Source organism: Euleptes europaea, chromosome 1, assembly GCF_029931775.1.
Source record: "Euleptes europaea isolate rEulEur1 chromosome 1, rEulEur1.hap1, whole genome shotgun sequence".
Lineage (NCBI taxonomy): Eukaryota > Metazoa > Chordata > Lepidosauria > Squamata > Sphaerodactylidae > Euleptes > Euleptes europaea.
This window is the reverse complement of record NC_079312.1, coordinates 66959155-66975666: the sequence shown is the minus strand read 5'-3', so window position 1 is coordinate 66975666 and position 16512 is coordinate 66959155. Positions and strand designations below refer to the sequence as shown.

Genomic DNA, 16512 nt, shown 5'->3' with positions numbered 1-16512 from the left:
CTTACTACTACCTTTTCTGACGTGCGGTATACAATCTAGCTGAGCCTCTAGTAATGTGGACTTGAGTAACCCCCAAGCCTTTTCCAGAGATTTAACCCTCCTAACAGTTCCTTTCAACTTCCTCTTTACCAGTTTTCTCATTTTAGAGAAGTTCCCTCTGTTAAAGTCAAAGGTAATTGTGTGAGATTTCCCAGTCCCTTTCCCACTTACATATAAATTAAATTTGATGCCATTGTGATCACTATTGCCAACTGGCTTAACTACATCCACATCCCGCACCAAGTCACTGGCAGCACCACAGAGTATTAAATCCAGAGAGTATTAAACCTCAGAGTATTAAATCCAGGATTGCCTCCCCTCTGGTTGGGTCTATTGTTTGAGGGCACAGTCTGGTTTGGTCTACTATTCGAGGGCACAGTCATTTAGGATGTCTAAAAATTTATCTCTTTGGCTTGACTGGAGCATACATTTATCAAATCGATATGAGGGAAGTTGAAGTGTCCCATTATTACTACTTCATTACCTTTACATGCTTCCCTAATTTCATTCTCCATCTCAAGATCACCCTGAGCCATTTGGTCAGGGGGCCGATAGAACGTCCCCAGTACAAAATCACCTTTGGGGCCCGGAATTGTCACCCATAAGAATTCTGTGGGCAAGTCTGCCCTTTTTATGGTCTCTAGCTTATTAGACACTATGTCTTCCTTGATATACGTAGCAACACCCCCTCCAATACGCCCTTCCGTGTCATTTCTATACAGTTTATAACCAGGGATGACCATATCCCACTGGTTCTCCCCCCTCCACCAGGTTTCTATAATGCTCACTATATCTATGTTTTCTCTTAAAACCATGCACTCTAACTCCTCCATATTTGCTTTGAGGCTTCTAGCATTAGCATAGAAACATCTCCACACTGTTTCTCTCTTTCGACTTGCCTGGCAAGTGCCTTTGGGCATCTTTAAGTGGCTATCCAGCATTTTCCCCCCATCCCCTTTCATGTCCAAGTAATTCCCATGTGGGCAATCTGAAGCAATTTTCCCTTTGTCCGTGTGCACTGAGTTTGCCCAAACCGGATGCTTCTCAGCTCCTGTCGGCTTTCCCCCCAGGTTCAGTTTAAAAGTTGCTCTGACACCTTTTTTATATTACACACCAGCAGTCTGGTTCCATCCTGGTTCAAGTGGAGCCCATCCCTTTTGTATAGGCCTGGCTTGTCCCAAAATGTTGCCCAGTTCCTTACAAATCTAAAGCCCTCTTCCCTGCACCACCGTCTCATCCACGTATTGAGACTCAACAACTGTGCCTGCCTAGCTGGTCCTGCATGTGGAACAGGTAGACCTTGGAGGTCCTGGCTTTTAGTCTCCTGCCTAGCAACCTAAATTTGGATTCCAAGACCTCCGGGCTACATTTCCCCACGTCATTGGTGCCAACGTGCACCACAACCACTGGATCCTCCCCAGCACTATCTACCAGACTACCTATATGAGAGTAATGTCCACAACAATCGCACCAGGCAGGCAAGTCACCATGAGGTTCATGCACCCACCAGAAACCCAGCTATCTACATTTCTAAGGATTGAATCCTCACTACAAGAAGCCCCCCCTCCCCCCTGAGGCATATCCTCGGTACGAGAAGATATCTGTTCATCCACCAAGGAAGAGATCCCTTCTAAGGTACCACATCCCCTTACCTCAGTGACATGGCCTCCTTCCCCAAAGGCTCCATCATCCGTGACTGGCAGGTTGCCGTCACCTTGGGACTGGGATGTGACTGTTGCATCTCTGGAGTCCTTAGTCACCTCTCTCTCTCTGCCTGCCTCAGCTCATCCAGTTGAGCTACCTTGGCCTCAAGAAAGCGAACTCGCTTCCTGAGAGCCAGGAGCTCCCTGCACTGAGCACGCACCCACGACTTCTGTCCAGCAGGCAGATAATCATACATGTGACACTCCATGCAGCACACTGGATAGCCCCCCCACCCCTGCTGGCTTTCTACCTTCATAACTGGTATTTTATTAATCAATTTATTATTATATTATTACTTGATTTTTAAACCCCACACTCTTCCTCTACCAAATAACAAGATAACAAGATTTATTACCCACCTTACACGTCCCCAGGCTAAGAGCCACAGGGCAAGAGCCCTTGTGCTCTCACCCTTCGGCTCGCGCCTCTGGCGAGCAGGGGCCTTTGTAATTTATATGCTCACAGCCTCTGCCTTTCACACACAAGCTCCACCCAGCACCAATCAAAACACCCCCTCTTTAGGAGCAGCAATCAAGCTTTAAGACAGCAATCAAGCTTTAATCACCCACTCACCCTCTGGCACAACAAACACAATGCTCTCCCAGCAAACCTCAGTTATTTCTCAGTTGATTTAGGCTTAGGTTTAGTAACGGCAAAATTTAGGACTTACCCCTGCTTGTAGTCCCTAGCTCAGCTGATTCAATTGCAGCCTCTGGCGAGCAGGTGCCTTTGCAATTTATGCAATTTATTTCTTTGTTCATGTCAGAAGCAACATCAGAGAGTCAAAGCAACGCTAATTAACATGTCCTGCCCCTCCCCCAAGCTTCCGCCAGGTGCCAGGGCTGGGCTGGCAACTCCAGACCCCCCACATTTCTACCTATTAATATTCATATATTTATATCACACTCAGCAGGCATAATTTAATTGCTACTTCAAGAAGTTGCATTGTTTACTCCCATTGCTTTTCAAGTTACAAAGAATTAGAGGAGAGGGCCTTAGAAAATTATAAACCAGTGTTAGTAATTGCCATTTCTTCAAATATTATTCTGTTGTAATGAAGCCTCCCAACAAGCCCAACAGAACCAACAAACCAGAGAATCCTATCAGAACCACTGACTAATATGGCAAGCCCAACACAACCAATGTCAAACCAGAGAATCCAAGGCACATAAAATTTAGTAACGAATACTGTTGCAAGATCAACAGAACCAATTTCAAACCAGAGAATCAAAACGAAACCAAGCTGGCAAACCAATATCACGACTTGGCAAGTCACCAGCAACATTCCATGAGAGTGGAGATTTGAACCTGTGTCGTGGTCCGTGCCGTTAAGGTAACCCAGCTCCTAGAACTGACCCCTTCCTAAAAAGGAATCTGTATCTATTCAGCCCGTTACCCACTAAGCAGGGATCAATACTTTCCATCTCTTGCAAGATAGACTTTCTATTGAATTGTCCCAGTAAAAATATGAAAAGAATATTTGAATAAAAATACTATTTATTTCACATAAAATATATGTATGTAAATAATTACAGAAATAAAAACTATATTAGTTCAATAGGAACAATAATGTCATCTTATGTATGCAAGCAATATTAGCAATATTAACAATCTCTATGACTCTATATGAGAGTTTCCCAAGTATATATTTCATTCAGGAAATAACACAGTTTACAGTTTACAGAAATCTTGTAAAATAATGGTTAGTGCATTGAATAAGTATTTCACTTCAATTTATTTATATATACTTTACCCAGTCATGCCATGGCAGAGTTTATGTAAGGATTCTATAAGTTCAGTTAGAATAGTTAGATTTCCTTCAGGTATTCTAAGTATTATTCTGTTATTTCAATACCTTTAGTAATTGTAAAAATAGGAGAGATCTCTTTGGTTCCATCGTTTCATGTTAGAGCTGTTACTATAGCTCCTACATCAGTCTGTTTGTGACTGAAGACATGAGACCATAGAGTCTCTATATTTTTGAGGTTTATGGGTCTAAAGCTCATGTTCAGATTATAAAAGGCTATGTGAAAGCCATCTTTGAGTATGCATTGCTGTAAGCATTGCTGTATAGCTAAGAGCTATACTGTAATTAATCAGTATTTAAAACTATGTGTAAAGCTTAACATTATGTGTAGAGTATAAACTCTATTCTACAATCTCTTTGGAAGTGCCAATCTTTAGAGAGTATTGTGTACAGTTCAGTTTAAGAGCTTAAGGCTCCATGGATCTTCATCCATGTATTTCAATTAAATGTATTTCAATTAGAGTAATTCTATGTGTTAGCCATTGTTGGCTGTGATGCATGTTTGTGTATGCATGTGTATGTCAGACAGTTCTGTGTGAGACCTCAGTCTTAGAACTGACTGCAGAGTATATTCAATGCTTCCTCCTTGTGTAGAGAAACCCCTGGAATATGCTCTGGTAGTGGCATTTACATCTTGTCTGTCAGAACTAGGAAGTCTATACATAAGATAGATCTTATGAGAAGACATTAGTCTTGTTAGAACAAATGAGTTCTCGATGTCACCTTATTCAAACATGGTAAGATCCATACCCTTATAATCCTTAGAGTATAAGGACCTTCATCACATATCCAGGATGAAGCATTGTACAGACAGTTATTCCAGACAATCAGTCTTCAGAGAGACAGACTGTGTGGCATAATACCTCTCTTTGTAAGAGTTCTCCAGAAATAGAGACAAGAATAAATGATTTCTCCTAATTCACGCAAGAATCAGGTTCCTAATTCACGCAAGAACTAGGCTGTCAACGTTTTGCATCTTTGATAGATGGAGGAAGTCCTCCATCGATACACTCACCAATATACATTTTCAACCTAACTTAACGATAATCCTCTAATATGTACAAACTCAATCCATCTAAATCAACATAAGAACTTCTTTCCTAATATCCTCTTCAATGAACTTTCTATCCCAATATCGAATGAAAGGTTATTAGAGTCTTTTTTGTCTTTGGATATTTTATCCACTAATACGACATGCCAAATCATTCGCAACCATACTTCCATACTTGGCAATGATTGCCTTTTCCAATAGTGACCAAGTAGCATCCTAGCTGCCAAAGCGTAATGTCTCAAAAGGTATAATTGGCTTTTAAGCATCCTACCAGAACAGTATCCTAGTAAGTACAATAACGGAGGCAGTTTCAAATTGACATTTAATATTTCACAACTTCCAGTACGTATTTGTTTCCAATATTTTCTGGCTCCTTGGCATTCCAACCACACGTGCCAAAAGGAGCTTGATTTCATCACCAGCAACCTAAATCATCTTAAATAGTGCAAAACAGTGAATTATGGCAAGAAAATCTGAAGGGGGGGTATACGTCACACCCCTCAACATTTTTCTTCTCATTTTCAGCTTGGCACTTTTCTTGTAAACATTTTAATCTAAAATTTCTCTTGGCTCACATGTAATTTCTTTCATTTTAAAGAGGTTTTTTTTTTCACTACTAGATTTTTAAAATAAAATATTGGATTTTTCTTAGATCCTTCAGGCCTGATTTTGTTCTCATCCGACAACACTCATTCGGCATGGCAGAAAATGAGGACTTCCGTAACTTAATAATTGGAATGCATTATGCTGGCATCCCAAGTGTCAACTCCCTAGAGTCAATCTTCAACTTCTGTGACAAGCCCTGGGTGGTAAGTAGTCTGAAATAACTGTATATTTGTGTGGAGACAAAGGCTCTTTGGAGCATTATGACAAGCCCCCTTTCTTGCCAACTGCAGAACATGCTGTATATTCCCCCCTTTTTTGTAGCCTGAATAATAATGTAAGATGTCAGATACTATAAGCAATTTTTTTCTTTCTACTATTTTAATTACTGCAAATATTTTGAGCAATAAATTATTGCTAGTTGCTTTAAAACTAGTGTTACTGTCTTCTAGATGGGTTGTGGAGATCTCCTGGAATTATGACTGATCTCCAAGAGATCAGTTGCCTTCGATAAAATGGCAGCTTTGGAGGGGGAACTCCAAGGCATCAAATCGCCATGAATCTCCCTCCCCTCCCCAAACTGCCATCTGTAAGCACTGCCTCAACATCTCCAGGAATATTCCAATCCAGATTTGGCAACTCTATTTAAAACCCATGTTTAGCTCTTTGAAGAAAAGTTGAAATGTTCAGCTTTTAAACTATGTTTTGTCATTTTCTTTGAAACACAAACTGTGATGATTTGTATAGCAAAGGCTACTATTACTACTAGGTAAAGGTCCCCTGTGCAAGCACTGGGTCATTCCTGACCCATGGGGTGACGTCACATCCCTACGTTTCCTAGGCAGACTTTGTTTTGCGAGGTGGTTTGCCAGTGCATTTCCCAGTCATCTTCCCTTTACCCCCAGCAAGCTGGGTACTCATTTTACCAACCTCGGAAGGATGGAAGGCTGAGTCAACCTTGAGCCAGCTACCTGAAACCAAGTTCCATCGGGATTGAACTCAGGTCGTGAGCAGAGTTTGGACTGCAGTACTGCAGCTTACCACTCTGCGCCGTGGGGCTCACTATTACGACTACTATTACTAATAATAATAATAATATGAAAAGATGGATTATAGTTATTGTATACTGTATGTGGAAATAGGTTTCATACCTGGGTTTTTGTTCTGTAGTTATAAATTATTGAGCGCCCCTCTTGTGCCATGATTAGAATCCAAATCAGGACTCATGCACCATATTTTTAGAGGGGGAAATGCTGTTCACAGAACTCCCAGTTATCTTCTCTGTTTGAGCCCTAAATGTTAGCCTACATTTCTGTAAGACCAGAAGAGCTGTTATGTCCACTGATATATCCGTGCACCTTTTTAAAAATACGAACACTAGCTGTTGTGCACAACCCTAATTTTGTGCCATCTTTATGCAGTTTATGGTTACGATTTTTGTGCACGTGTTTCAGTGCTTCTGCAATATCATGTCTGGAAGATGAAAGTGTTTTGGCAATTTTATGGCATTTTCACCTTAGAAAAGGACCTTCAACCATAAGCCATCTGCTGAAATTCAGTATCTTCTGCCTTCTGTTTTTTAAAAGGGTGCATTTGCTAATGTTTTTTATTCACTGCCATTTAAAGCAAAGATGCATTTTCTTGCGTAAGGACTGACTTTTCAGATTTACAGCATTAGAGTGAGGAAATGGAATGTGCCTGACTGACAGCACAATCCATAAGGGGGGGGGGGGCTGAAAGCGCTGAGGTGGCAGAGTGACCCCAGCACTGGTGTAAATGCCACTTGTGCTGGTGTAAGGGGCCTTTACGATGGAGCCAGGGCACTTACACCAGCTCCAGGGAGTGGCGCAGCAGTGCCATGCATGGGCACCAGCACAACAACACATCTTCAGCACAGGGGCTTGCATAAAGGGGGCATGACTGGGGGTGGGGCTGGCGTTAGTCAGCTCCCTGAGCCCTTCTGGCACAGAAATGCCCACATTTGCCAGCACGAACTTACACCAGTGAAAACATAGTCACAGCCCATAAAGCTGCATACAGCGGTTCCACAGGGGTTGGGGAGAACATCCCTGGCAGGTTCTGGCAGGTTCTGTCACAGCAAACCACTTAGGAGGCAGCTCGGCATAAATCTGTGAACTGCATATAGTTTTTTTAATGCTGGAAAAATTACCCCCATCTTCAGTGAAGTAGCTTCAGTATACTCACATATCTGCTTTTTTCAGCTAAAATACATGTTTGTGATCATAGACTTCCAACTTTCTCTGATGCATCTCAATCTAAAGACCTTTGTTGCTGGAAAATCTTGTTGGTCACTTGCAAAAACCAGCCATAACCAATGAGTAATTGTTGAACATTCAGATAATTGCAGCCTTCTAAAAACTTCCATTTAATAGTTACGATTGTTTTTAGTTACAAATCACTATTTTCCACTGGTTTACTGCCCCATTTTTTCAGGTAACTAGGTAAACTTCTTTCTGGAATAAAATAAGAAAAGGTATGTTTTCACAGCAATTATCTGGCAAATTGAGAGAGTTAGTAAAAGTTCTCTTCTCTGATAGTTGGACATGAAATACTCTCAGCAGCTGCCTAAGAAGAAAAAGCTTATTTTTCCTTCTGTGAATCTAACATTTTACCCTCTATAAACTAACACGTTCTACTGCAGGGGTACAGGACACAGGGTCTTATTCCAAGACACTGAAAGACTGGACAATTCTACCAACTATTTTGTCAGATTGCACAGAGAAGCCATTGAAATTCATAAACATCAGCACAACTTTAACAGAAAAGAAGAGAGTTTAAGAATGAATAAGGCTTGGCTTCCTGTCTTGAAAACCTCCAGACTAACAAAGACTGCAGTCAACAATAGCCATGCAGATTAGCTTTGGATTTCACACATTAACAGATCACTTCAGGATACAATGGTTCCATATTAACATACCACACCCTCATTAGCACATTATCTTGATACTTACAGGACAATGGTTAGCACATTACCTTTGTTACTTTTTGCAGGACAATGATTCAGCTCAAACCCAACCCCTTTCTGACTATATATTACTCTTCCTACACACTTGACACTGAGAGACACTGTCCTTCAGTGTTACTCCTCTGAAGATGCCGGCCACAGCTGCTGGCGAAACGTCAGGAAAGAAAATACCAAGACCACGGTTACACAGCCCGGATAACCTACGAGAACCAATTCCTTTTGTTATTTTTATAAATTTTTCTTACGCTCACATAGACAAGTACTTCCAGTTCATAGAATCTTTATTGTAAACAAAGTAACCTTGTAATATTACAACTAACAAAAGCTTATCAAGTAACTATAAAGGATCGAATTACTGTTCATCAGAGTCACACAAGTCTCTACAGCACCACACACACTTGCTGCGATCCTCTGTGTTGTATAAGCATTGGGCTCCTCCGTAGTCAGCTGGTGTCTGCTGACCAATAATGTGTCTTTCTCTCTTTCTCAAGGCTGTATCGTTGTCCGTGTGCAGTAAGCTATTATATGCAATACGCCCTTGCTTGATAGTTCTACATTGTGAGGCTGGCAGCTAGAGGCACTGCTTCTCAGTCAGAGCTGAAGAGGCCTGTTCCAGTCATAAACCTCTCCGATGCTGCAGAGAAGTTTCCCTCCTCCAGGGTGAACTCAGCATTCAACCTAACTGGGGCCATACATGACCCCAGGTCCTGACAATCAGACATATACTGCAGTTTCCATGCTCATAACTCAGTTCCCAGGTGCGTAGGGGCTGATTAAGATTTGGACCTTGGCATGAGGGGAAAAGTGTCTTAAGCCTTCTACTTCCTACCATTTTTCAAACCTGATACATCCCCAGGGGTACTATTTACCCCCTTGGGGAAATTTACAAAGTCATTTGGTCTGGCCCTTCATGGGTCTTGGCAGATCTCTAGCTCAGAAGGATCTAAGACTGGTGATCCGCCCCTCCCGCGGACAGGAATAGCCTCTGTTCACAGCAGATGTGAGTTTGTTTTGCCGAGAAAAGGAACCTTTTCCCCCCTTGCAGACGAGTCATTAGCTATGGAGCTGCTAGGACTGCCCAAGTAACTGTGTTAACCCTTTCCCACCTGGGCCCCGGAGAAACATATTCCCTCTGTACTACAAGAGGGCTGGGGCAAAAGTGGCAACAATGGAGGGGTTAAAGGAGGCAAGGCCAGAATGTGCGGGGGGGGGGGGAGTTCTTAGCCAGTATGTCCTCATTTCATCCCTGCACGTGGAGGTAGCAGGAGCCGGCTGTAGAATCCAGCCCCGACCATGAGGAGCAGGAGCAACTCTGGTGTGCAGCTGGACTGCTACACCAGGTGGGCGAGTGTGCCACTGGTTGGATGCCTGCCTGCTTGCCTGCGCAGGGGGGGTCATCTGGGGCAGCTGCCTGCTTGGGACGGTCAGCTAATTTTTAAGTTGATAATTTTGTATGGCCTGCAAATGATGTTATAAACATCCAAATGGCCCTTGGCAGAAAAAAGGTTCCCCACCCCTGTCCTAGGCAATTGCCTAGATCCGCCTAATGGGCAGGTCAGCTCTGCTCCCACATGGCTGCTTCCAAACGGGAAAATGGGGGAGGAATCTTACTCCCTTCATGCGCCAGGGACCCAATTAGGGTTGCCAGCTCCAACTTGGAACAATCCTGGAGATTTGGGGGCAGAGTTTGGGAAGTGAGCTCAGCAGGAATGCAATGTTACTTTAGAATTTCTGTTTCTCCCTGGGCGCATGAGCTGTTTCATCCAAGGTTGACAAATAGCATCTTGGGGCTGTGGTGGAAGGCAGCAGGGGAGGACTTATTCCTCTCGTCCGGCCCCATCTCTCATTGCCAAGCCCCAAGGTCCGGTCCAGGTGCAGGGAGGAGAAGGAAGGTGATAAAAGTATGGATGGTCTACCACTAGTTTCCCCAAGCCATTTCAGAGCCCTGGAGCAGGAGGTGAACGGAGGAGAATATGCTTCTCTCATCCAGCCTCTTCTCTCTCAGTTGCAGGTCTGGGCTGTGTGGGGGGAAAGCGAGGCAAGAAAGGAAAGGACAGAAGGCTAACAGAGAAAAAAATCAATACTCAACAACTGAATGATAGTTTCAAAAACTGTGTGGAAAACTGTGCATGAAGGGCACTGCCTGACCCTTTCCCCTCATCCTTAACTTCAGTTTTGCTACGGCAACCTCAGCTACTGCATTCTAATTTGGGGAAAACAAGAGCCGCAGAAATGGTCATAGCCAAGAAGTTTATAAGGATCAATAAGTGAAGCAATACAAAATGAAGTTTTTTGTTAATACAGCATGCATGAGAGTTGCTTCAAAATCCTAATGAAGGGCTGGTGGCTTTGCAAATCAATAAAATATTCATATAACAAAGAAGTGCTATGCCTGTCCTTTTTTTAATCCCAATCCTAAATACCAGTACAATGCTAAGAATATTTAGGAAGCCCCATTGAGTTGTCCTGAGTAGGATTCTGAGTAGACCTATTTAGGATTGCTCTCTACATCTACATAAACATGCATCAAAATTGTAGACTGTCTTGTACCACTGTAGTGTGATCCAAATGGTGTTACCTTCGTAACGTGGAATAATCTTTATAGGCACACTTTATTTTATTTTTTAAAATATGTTCTTTCTTGTAGGTGAGTAATTGAAGTCTAACATGCTGCAAAGTGGATTGGGAGTATTTGAATAGATAATAATTACAGAGTTGAATGACATTGCTGAGGTCATTTCTGAATGTTTTTTTTTCCTTTTGTGCTTAAAAAGTTGTGTTTGCTTTTTCTTCTGCAGTTTGCTCAGCTGGTGTCCATCTACAGAACCCTGGGACCAGAGAAGTTTCCTCTAATTGAACAAACCTTTTATCCAAATCACAAGGAAATGGTAGGTGCAAAATGCCAGTTGCCTCTGTGTGATTGGAAAAGAAGCTATAAGAATTCATGACTCATTTTATATCTTTGCCATCCTATTGATTGGTATCAAATGTTATTTTGGCTTCACCCAGAAAAAGAAGTGAATGAGGCTAAACAGTGCGTTGAAAGATTTCTATCTCTAAAAATAGGGGAAGTATTTCTTAGCATTTTAAAAAAAATACAAGCATTAAAATGCAAGGCATACTTTGTTTGTGCATTCAGTAGCCAAATCTGTCTCATCCTTGAATGGTGTTATGATCTTGCTAAAATTGCATTTAGTTTAGAGATTGTTCTTAATAATTAATTTTTGTTTCTGTAATTGAATACATGTCCATATATCTGCTAGTAGGCATTTCAACTTTTCAGATATACCATCTATTACTAGTTATAACAAGTGGGATCTGTTCAGGTCTTGTCAGAATCTTGTATTGAGGTGAACACAGCAACCTCACAGTTTTTTTTTTTTACCTTTCAAATCCTAAGCAATTTACTTTAGGGTAATTTCCTCAAAGCTTTGTGTGAACTGGAGTCCGGAAACTCTAGAGATCTTATCCTGACCACTCTAAGGGCCAAACTATGCAATACAGCAGCCCTGCAGATGTTGTTGCCATTTTACCACTGAATTACCTTGCTTTATATATGCTGCAGGGCAGGGGCACACTTGAGGGGGGAAAGGATCACAAGCTGGCTTTCTAGGCTCAGAAGATGCTCATCCACTCACAGATCCTGAATAACTGCTGCTTCATCATTCTGTCTTCAGTTCAGTCCTGCATGGGATGCACAAGTGCAGGCCAGAGCGCTCTCCCCCCCATCTCACACCAAGAGTTGGGTGGTTTCCCACCCAAATGGTCACATGATGGCGGTGAGGAGAGAGCTCCGCCCTCAGTCCTTTCTTCACTGACATGGAGAAAGGATGTATTTACGGGGCTTCCTTATCATGTATGAACTTACCTCATCAACTTGGAGAAAATGGCTCTATTTAAAAAGTAAATATATAAATTTTAATAAGGTGCACATGTAGATTAAAAGCATAAAACCCCTAGTAAAGGCAAAAACTCATACATTCAGTATATACAAACATAAACAACTGTGATGTACAATCTTTCTTTGACCAATATGAGATCCAAAAAGGACCAGACGCGTTTCGGCCTGGAAAGGCCTTCCTCCGTGGTCAGTATAAAATTATAGCTTATCACACATCCTAATATTATAATCATAACATAATAGGCAGTAAGAAATATCTAAATGCTCTTCTAGTACAGTGAAGCTCCCTGTGAATTTCTTTATTTCTTATACGCTAAAACCTAATACACTGCTTGATGTATCCACATCCTTAAGAGCCCGGCATACAACAGAAGGTGAGACAGCGAAGCCAGGTTCACTTCAGGATACAATGGTTCCATATTAACATACCACACCCTCATTAGCACATTATCTGGATACTTACAGGACAATGGTTATCACATTACCTTTGTTACTTTTTGCAGGACAATGATTCAGCTCAAACCCAACCCCTTTCTGACTATTTATTACTCTTCCTACACACTTGACACTGAGAGACAGTCCTTCAGTGTTACTCCTCTGAAGATGCCTGCCACAGCTGCTGGCGAAACGTCAGGAAAGAAAATTCCAGGACCACGGTTACACAGCCCGGATAACCTATATATTTGTAATTTTAGCATTTTTCAGCTCAACCTCTTTGGTTTGCAATCAGTATTTTGGTTGAGTTCCATCAGGATTCCCCCCCTTTGTTGTTTTTCTATTTAAAAAGTCCAGGAGTGTGGCACAAAATGATGAACACAGTAAGTGTCTATTTTGTCTGGGGGAATGTGGTGGATTCCTGTCACCCTCAGGGCATGGATTTAGAGGGCCTCACATCTTGATGCTGCCCTGTGGGAAAGATCTCTGAAAGCAATCGAAAGCTGAAAAATGCCTTAAAAGATCCCAAACACCTTCAGTGGCATCAGTGCCAACTGCGCTAGCTAAATAATCCGGTCTGACCCCCGCTAAAAAGGTAAAGAAAAAGACCAAGCACGCTTTGACAGATCAGCAGTCAAAGCTGCTTTGGCGTCATGAGCCATCTCCTTCTCACCTGCGGTCAGTATCTCTGAGATGCTGAGTTCCATCTTCACCATGATGCCAAATACCTATTCTCTCTAGTATCAGAGGAGCATGCCTATTCTATTAGGTGCTGTGGAACACAGGCAGGATGGTGCTGCTGCACTCGTCTTGTTAGTGGCTTCCTAGAGGCACCTGGTTGGCCACTGTGTGAACAGACTGCTGGACTTGATGGGTCTTGGTCTGATCAAGCAGGGCCTTTCTTATGTTCTTAACTCCTCCTTGGCATCAAGAGTCCCCGCCTTGGAGTCGATCCGCTCAGTCACCTCAACGCTGACTTCCGACATTGCTGGATCAAAAGACCCTTTTGGAGCCTCGACATCGGAGCCCAGTGTCAACTCGGCGCCGAACGTCTGTTTCTCCTCGATGTCGACCGTCGCTATCTCCCCATCGAGGGCTACCTTCAGATCTACAATTAGGCTAGCTTATGACAATGTTAAGAGAGACAGCCCAAGTTAAGACTCATTCTACCAGAGCTCAAGCCTCATCAGCTGCATTTCTGGCGGGAGTTGATCTGCACAACATCTGTACAGTGGTAACTTGGCCTAATCTATCCATGTTCCTGTGACATTACTGCATCAACAGAAGAGAAGCAGCTGTGGTGAGAGCAGTTTCAGAGTAATTGTTCCGTTTAACAAAACTCACCCGCCTCCTTGGTAAGTGAGCTTGCTACTCTCCCATGCTGGACTGCGATGAAGACACAATGATGAAAACAGAGTTGCACTTACTTGTAACTGTTGTTCATTGAGTGTCTTTTGTGCAGGCAGGCATCCTTCCCTCTTTTCCCCGCTGTGGGCTTCTAACTCATACAACATATGCTCCATGGTGGCAAAGGGAAAACAGAGGGAAGAGCACTCTCCCTGCCTCCATCGTGACAGTTTGGCCAGGAAAGCACCGGACTCTTGGCGCAAGACATGGGTGGAGGGGGGAGACACACACTCTAAACATGCTGAAGCTTCTGGAAGCTTGTAAATCTAATCTCCATGGCTGGCCTGCACCTGCGCGGTCCCATACATGCCTGCATAGAAGACACTCGATGAACAGTTACAGGTAAGCGCAACTGTGTTTTCCACACTCCCGCTGTGTGGCTAATGCTCCATAAAATTTGAGCCTCCAGAGTCCTGTGCAGCACATTGTAAGGCTATGGGGGAACAAAAGAGTAGGGGAAGGCAGGGGGATTTCTGATGGTCCCCCTCAAGCTTCCAGCAGCAACACTGTAACCTATTGAGTCTGGTCCTGAGTGAAGCCTGCAAAACAAGGACTTACTCTCTCTTTGCAAACGCCATTTTGGCTGAGGAAGAGGAAAACTTGTCCTGCAATTCTCCTGTCACAGAAGAGGTGCAGGAGACACTTCCTCATCCCTCATTCACCTTAAGAGGAGGTTGTAAAGTAAGTGTCAAGTACCTGCTTGGCAAGTTTCCTTAGGACTCAGTGTAGGAGCGTAGTGATCCTGCTGCTAGTGAAGGAATCTGTTTCTGTTTCCCCATTTTCAGCTTTAGGCCCAATGGGAAAAGCAGCATTACCCTTGTTTATCTTCAGTTCAACAGGTGCCAGAAAAAGTGAGGGCTTGCACCTACACTGTTGCATCAGACTGTCAGGATTCTATGGCAATGGGGAGAAATGAGAAGAGAAACAGAAAAAGAGGATGCGCAGACCTTTTTCTCCCTAGTTGGGCTGTGTGTGTTCTGTCTCCCAAATTTCTGGGTGCCCATATTTTTGCTACAGCAGCTCAATGGAGACTTTTTAAATAGAAAAGGGCAGGGGAGGAAAGGTTAAAAGGTCTCTCTCCCTCTGTCCTGTTCTTTCTCTCTACAATGTAGGCCCAATAGCTACATTTCAAAAAGAAGACTTTTGAAATTGTCACAGAAGTAAATGTAATGCTGTTATAATGCTTATAATGATCACACAGAGCAGTAACCTTTAGTATGTTTCTCATTGTCTTGTAAGCAAATATGGTAGTCTTTGAAAATTTTCAGCCCAAAAAAGGAATTCCCATTGAAAGACACAGGTTTAGTAAGGACCTTCTAAGGTCAATATTCCAGTGTTTTTCCATGGGTACTAGAAACATTGATTTATTCTTTATTTTTAAAAAGGTTATTTTTACAAATTAGATTCCCTGTTTGCAGCATATGCATAAATGTACACATACATGGCCCTTCATTCAATCACTGGAATAAAGAAAGCTTCTTTTAGAGTTGTTGTTTTCTAAATAAACCTCTCAAACAAAATGTGTGGAAAACTGAAGATTGTTTCTGTTGTGATACCTTTTTCTGAGGGAGCCTTTGAAAAGTCAGTGACTTGGAGGACAGTTGATGCAGGGTGACAGATAGCTTTGGGAGCTTTGTGAAGTGTTTAAACTGCTGTTGTAAGATGATTCAGAGCTGGTGTATTGTTAGCAGCAAGTGATGGAGCCAAACCACAATACTTGAAGATGTTGTCCATAGAGATATTTTGTGATGTTTCAACAGTTTCTCACAGATCCCTTCCCTTTCCTCTCTCTTCCTTGCTATTCAGAATATTATACTTGGGGACAAAAGAGTATTCTGAGGTTTTAAGCCCCTAGAGGTCAAAAGTTGGTGGGCTGTTTTTAAGAAACAAGGATCATTGGCTGTTTTGTCCTCTTTCTCTGCCCTGCAAGAATGTAATAAAATGTAACTAAACAAAGACAGCGCTGTTCCATGAGCATTTTAGAGCTGCTTTAATAGACTGCAACTCAGAGTCCAGCCCTTTAAAGTAGCACATAAAAGTACCTTACCAATAAATTTAATAAATCCCCCCCATTCACCATTAGTCATGCTTGATAACCATCCTGCTCATGGCCTGCTTGGAAGTCATAATAATTACAGTAATGTGTTCAACAAACTATTTCCTATGTCCAACAGTGATCAGTTTTGTGTGTGGGGCGGGGAGGAATTTGTACATGCATGATCAAATACTGCTTTGTGACTGTTGCCATCTCTTCCCCCAGTAGAGTTCCAGGTCCCTCTTCGCCACAGGTGGGAGGTTTGGGGGCGGAGCCTGAGGAGGGCGGGGTTTGGGAGGGGAGGGACTTCAATGCCATAGAGTCCAATTGCCAAAGCGGCCATTTTCTCCAGGTGAACTTATCTCTACTGGTTGGAGATCAGTCGTAATAGCAGGAGATCTCCGGCTAACACCCCTCTCTCTCTCTCTCTCTCTCTCTCTCCCTCTCTCCCTCTCTCTCTCTCTCTCTCTCTCTCTCGAGAGAGAGAGATACACACACACACACACACACACACACTTAGGTCACTTGGGTGACCAGCACTAGA

At 42.8% G+C, this 16512-nt stretch overlaps 1 protein-coding gene across 1 annotated transcript in view; it reads left to right on the top strand.

Annotated features, from left to right (window-relative positions):
• SYN2 (synapsin II) overlaps positions 1–16512 on the top strand; it is a 221835-nt gene that overhangs the window by 108366 nt on the left and 96957 nt on the right. The window contains exons 4-5 of the mRNA XM_056851437.1: positions 5254–5410; positions 10989–11078. Of these exons, the coding sequence (XP_056707415.1) occupies positions 5254–5410; positions 10989–11078 (247 nt within the window). The remainder of the gene's footprint in view (positions 1–5253; positions 5411–10988; positions 11079–16512) is intronic.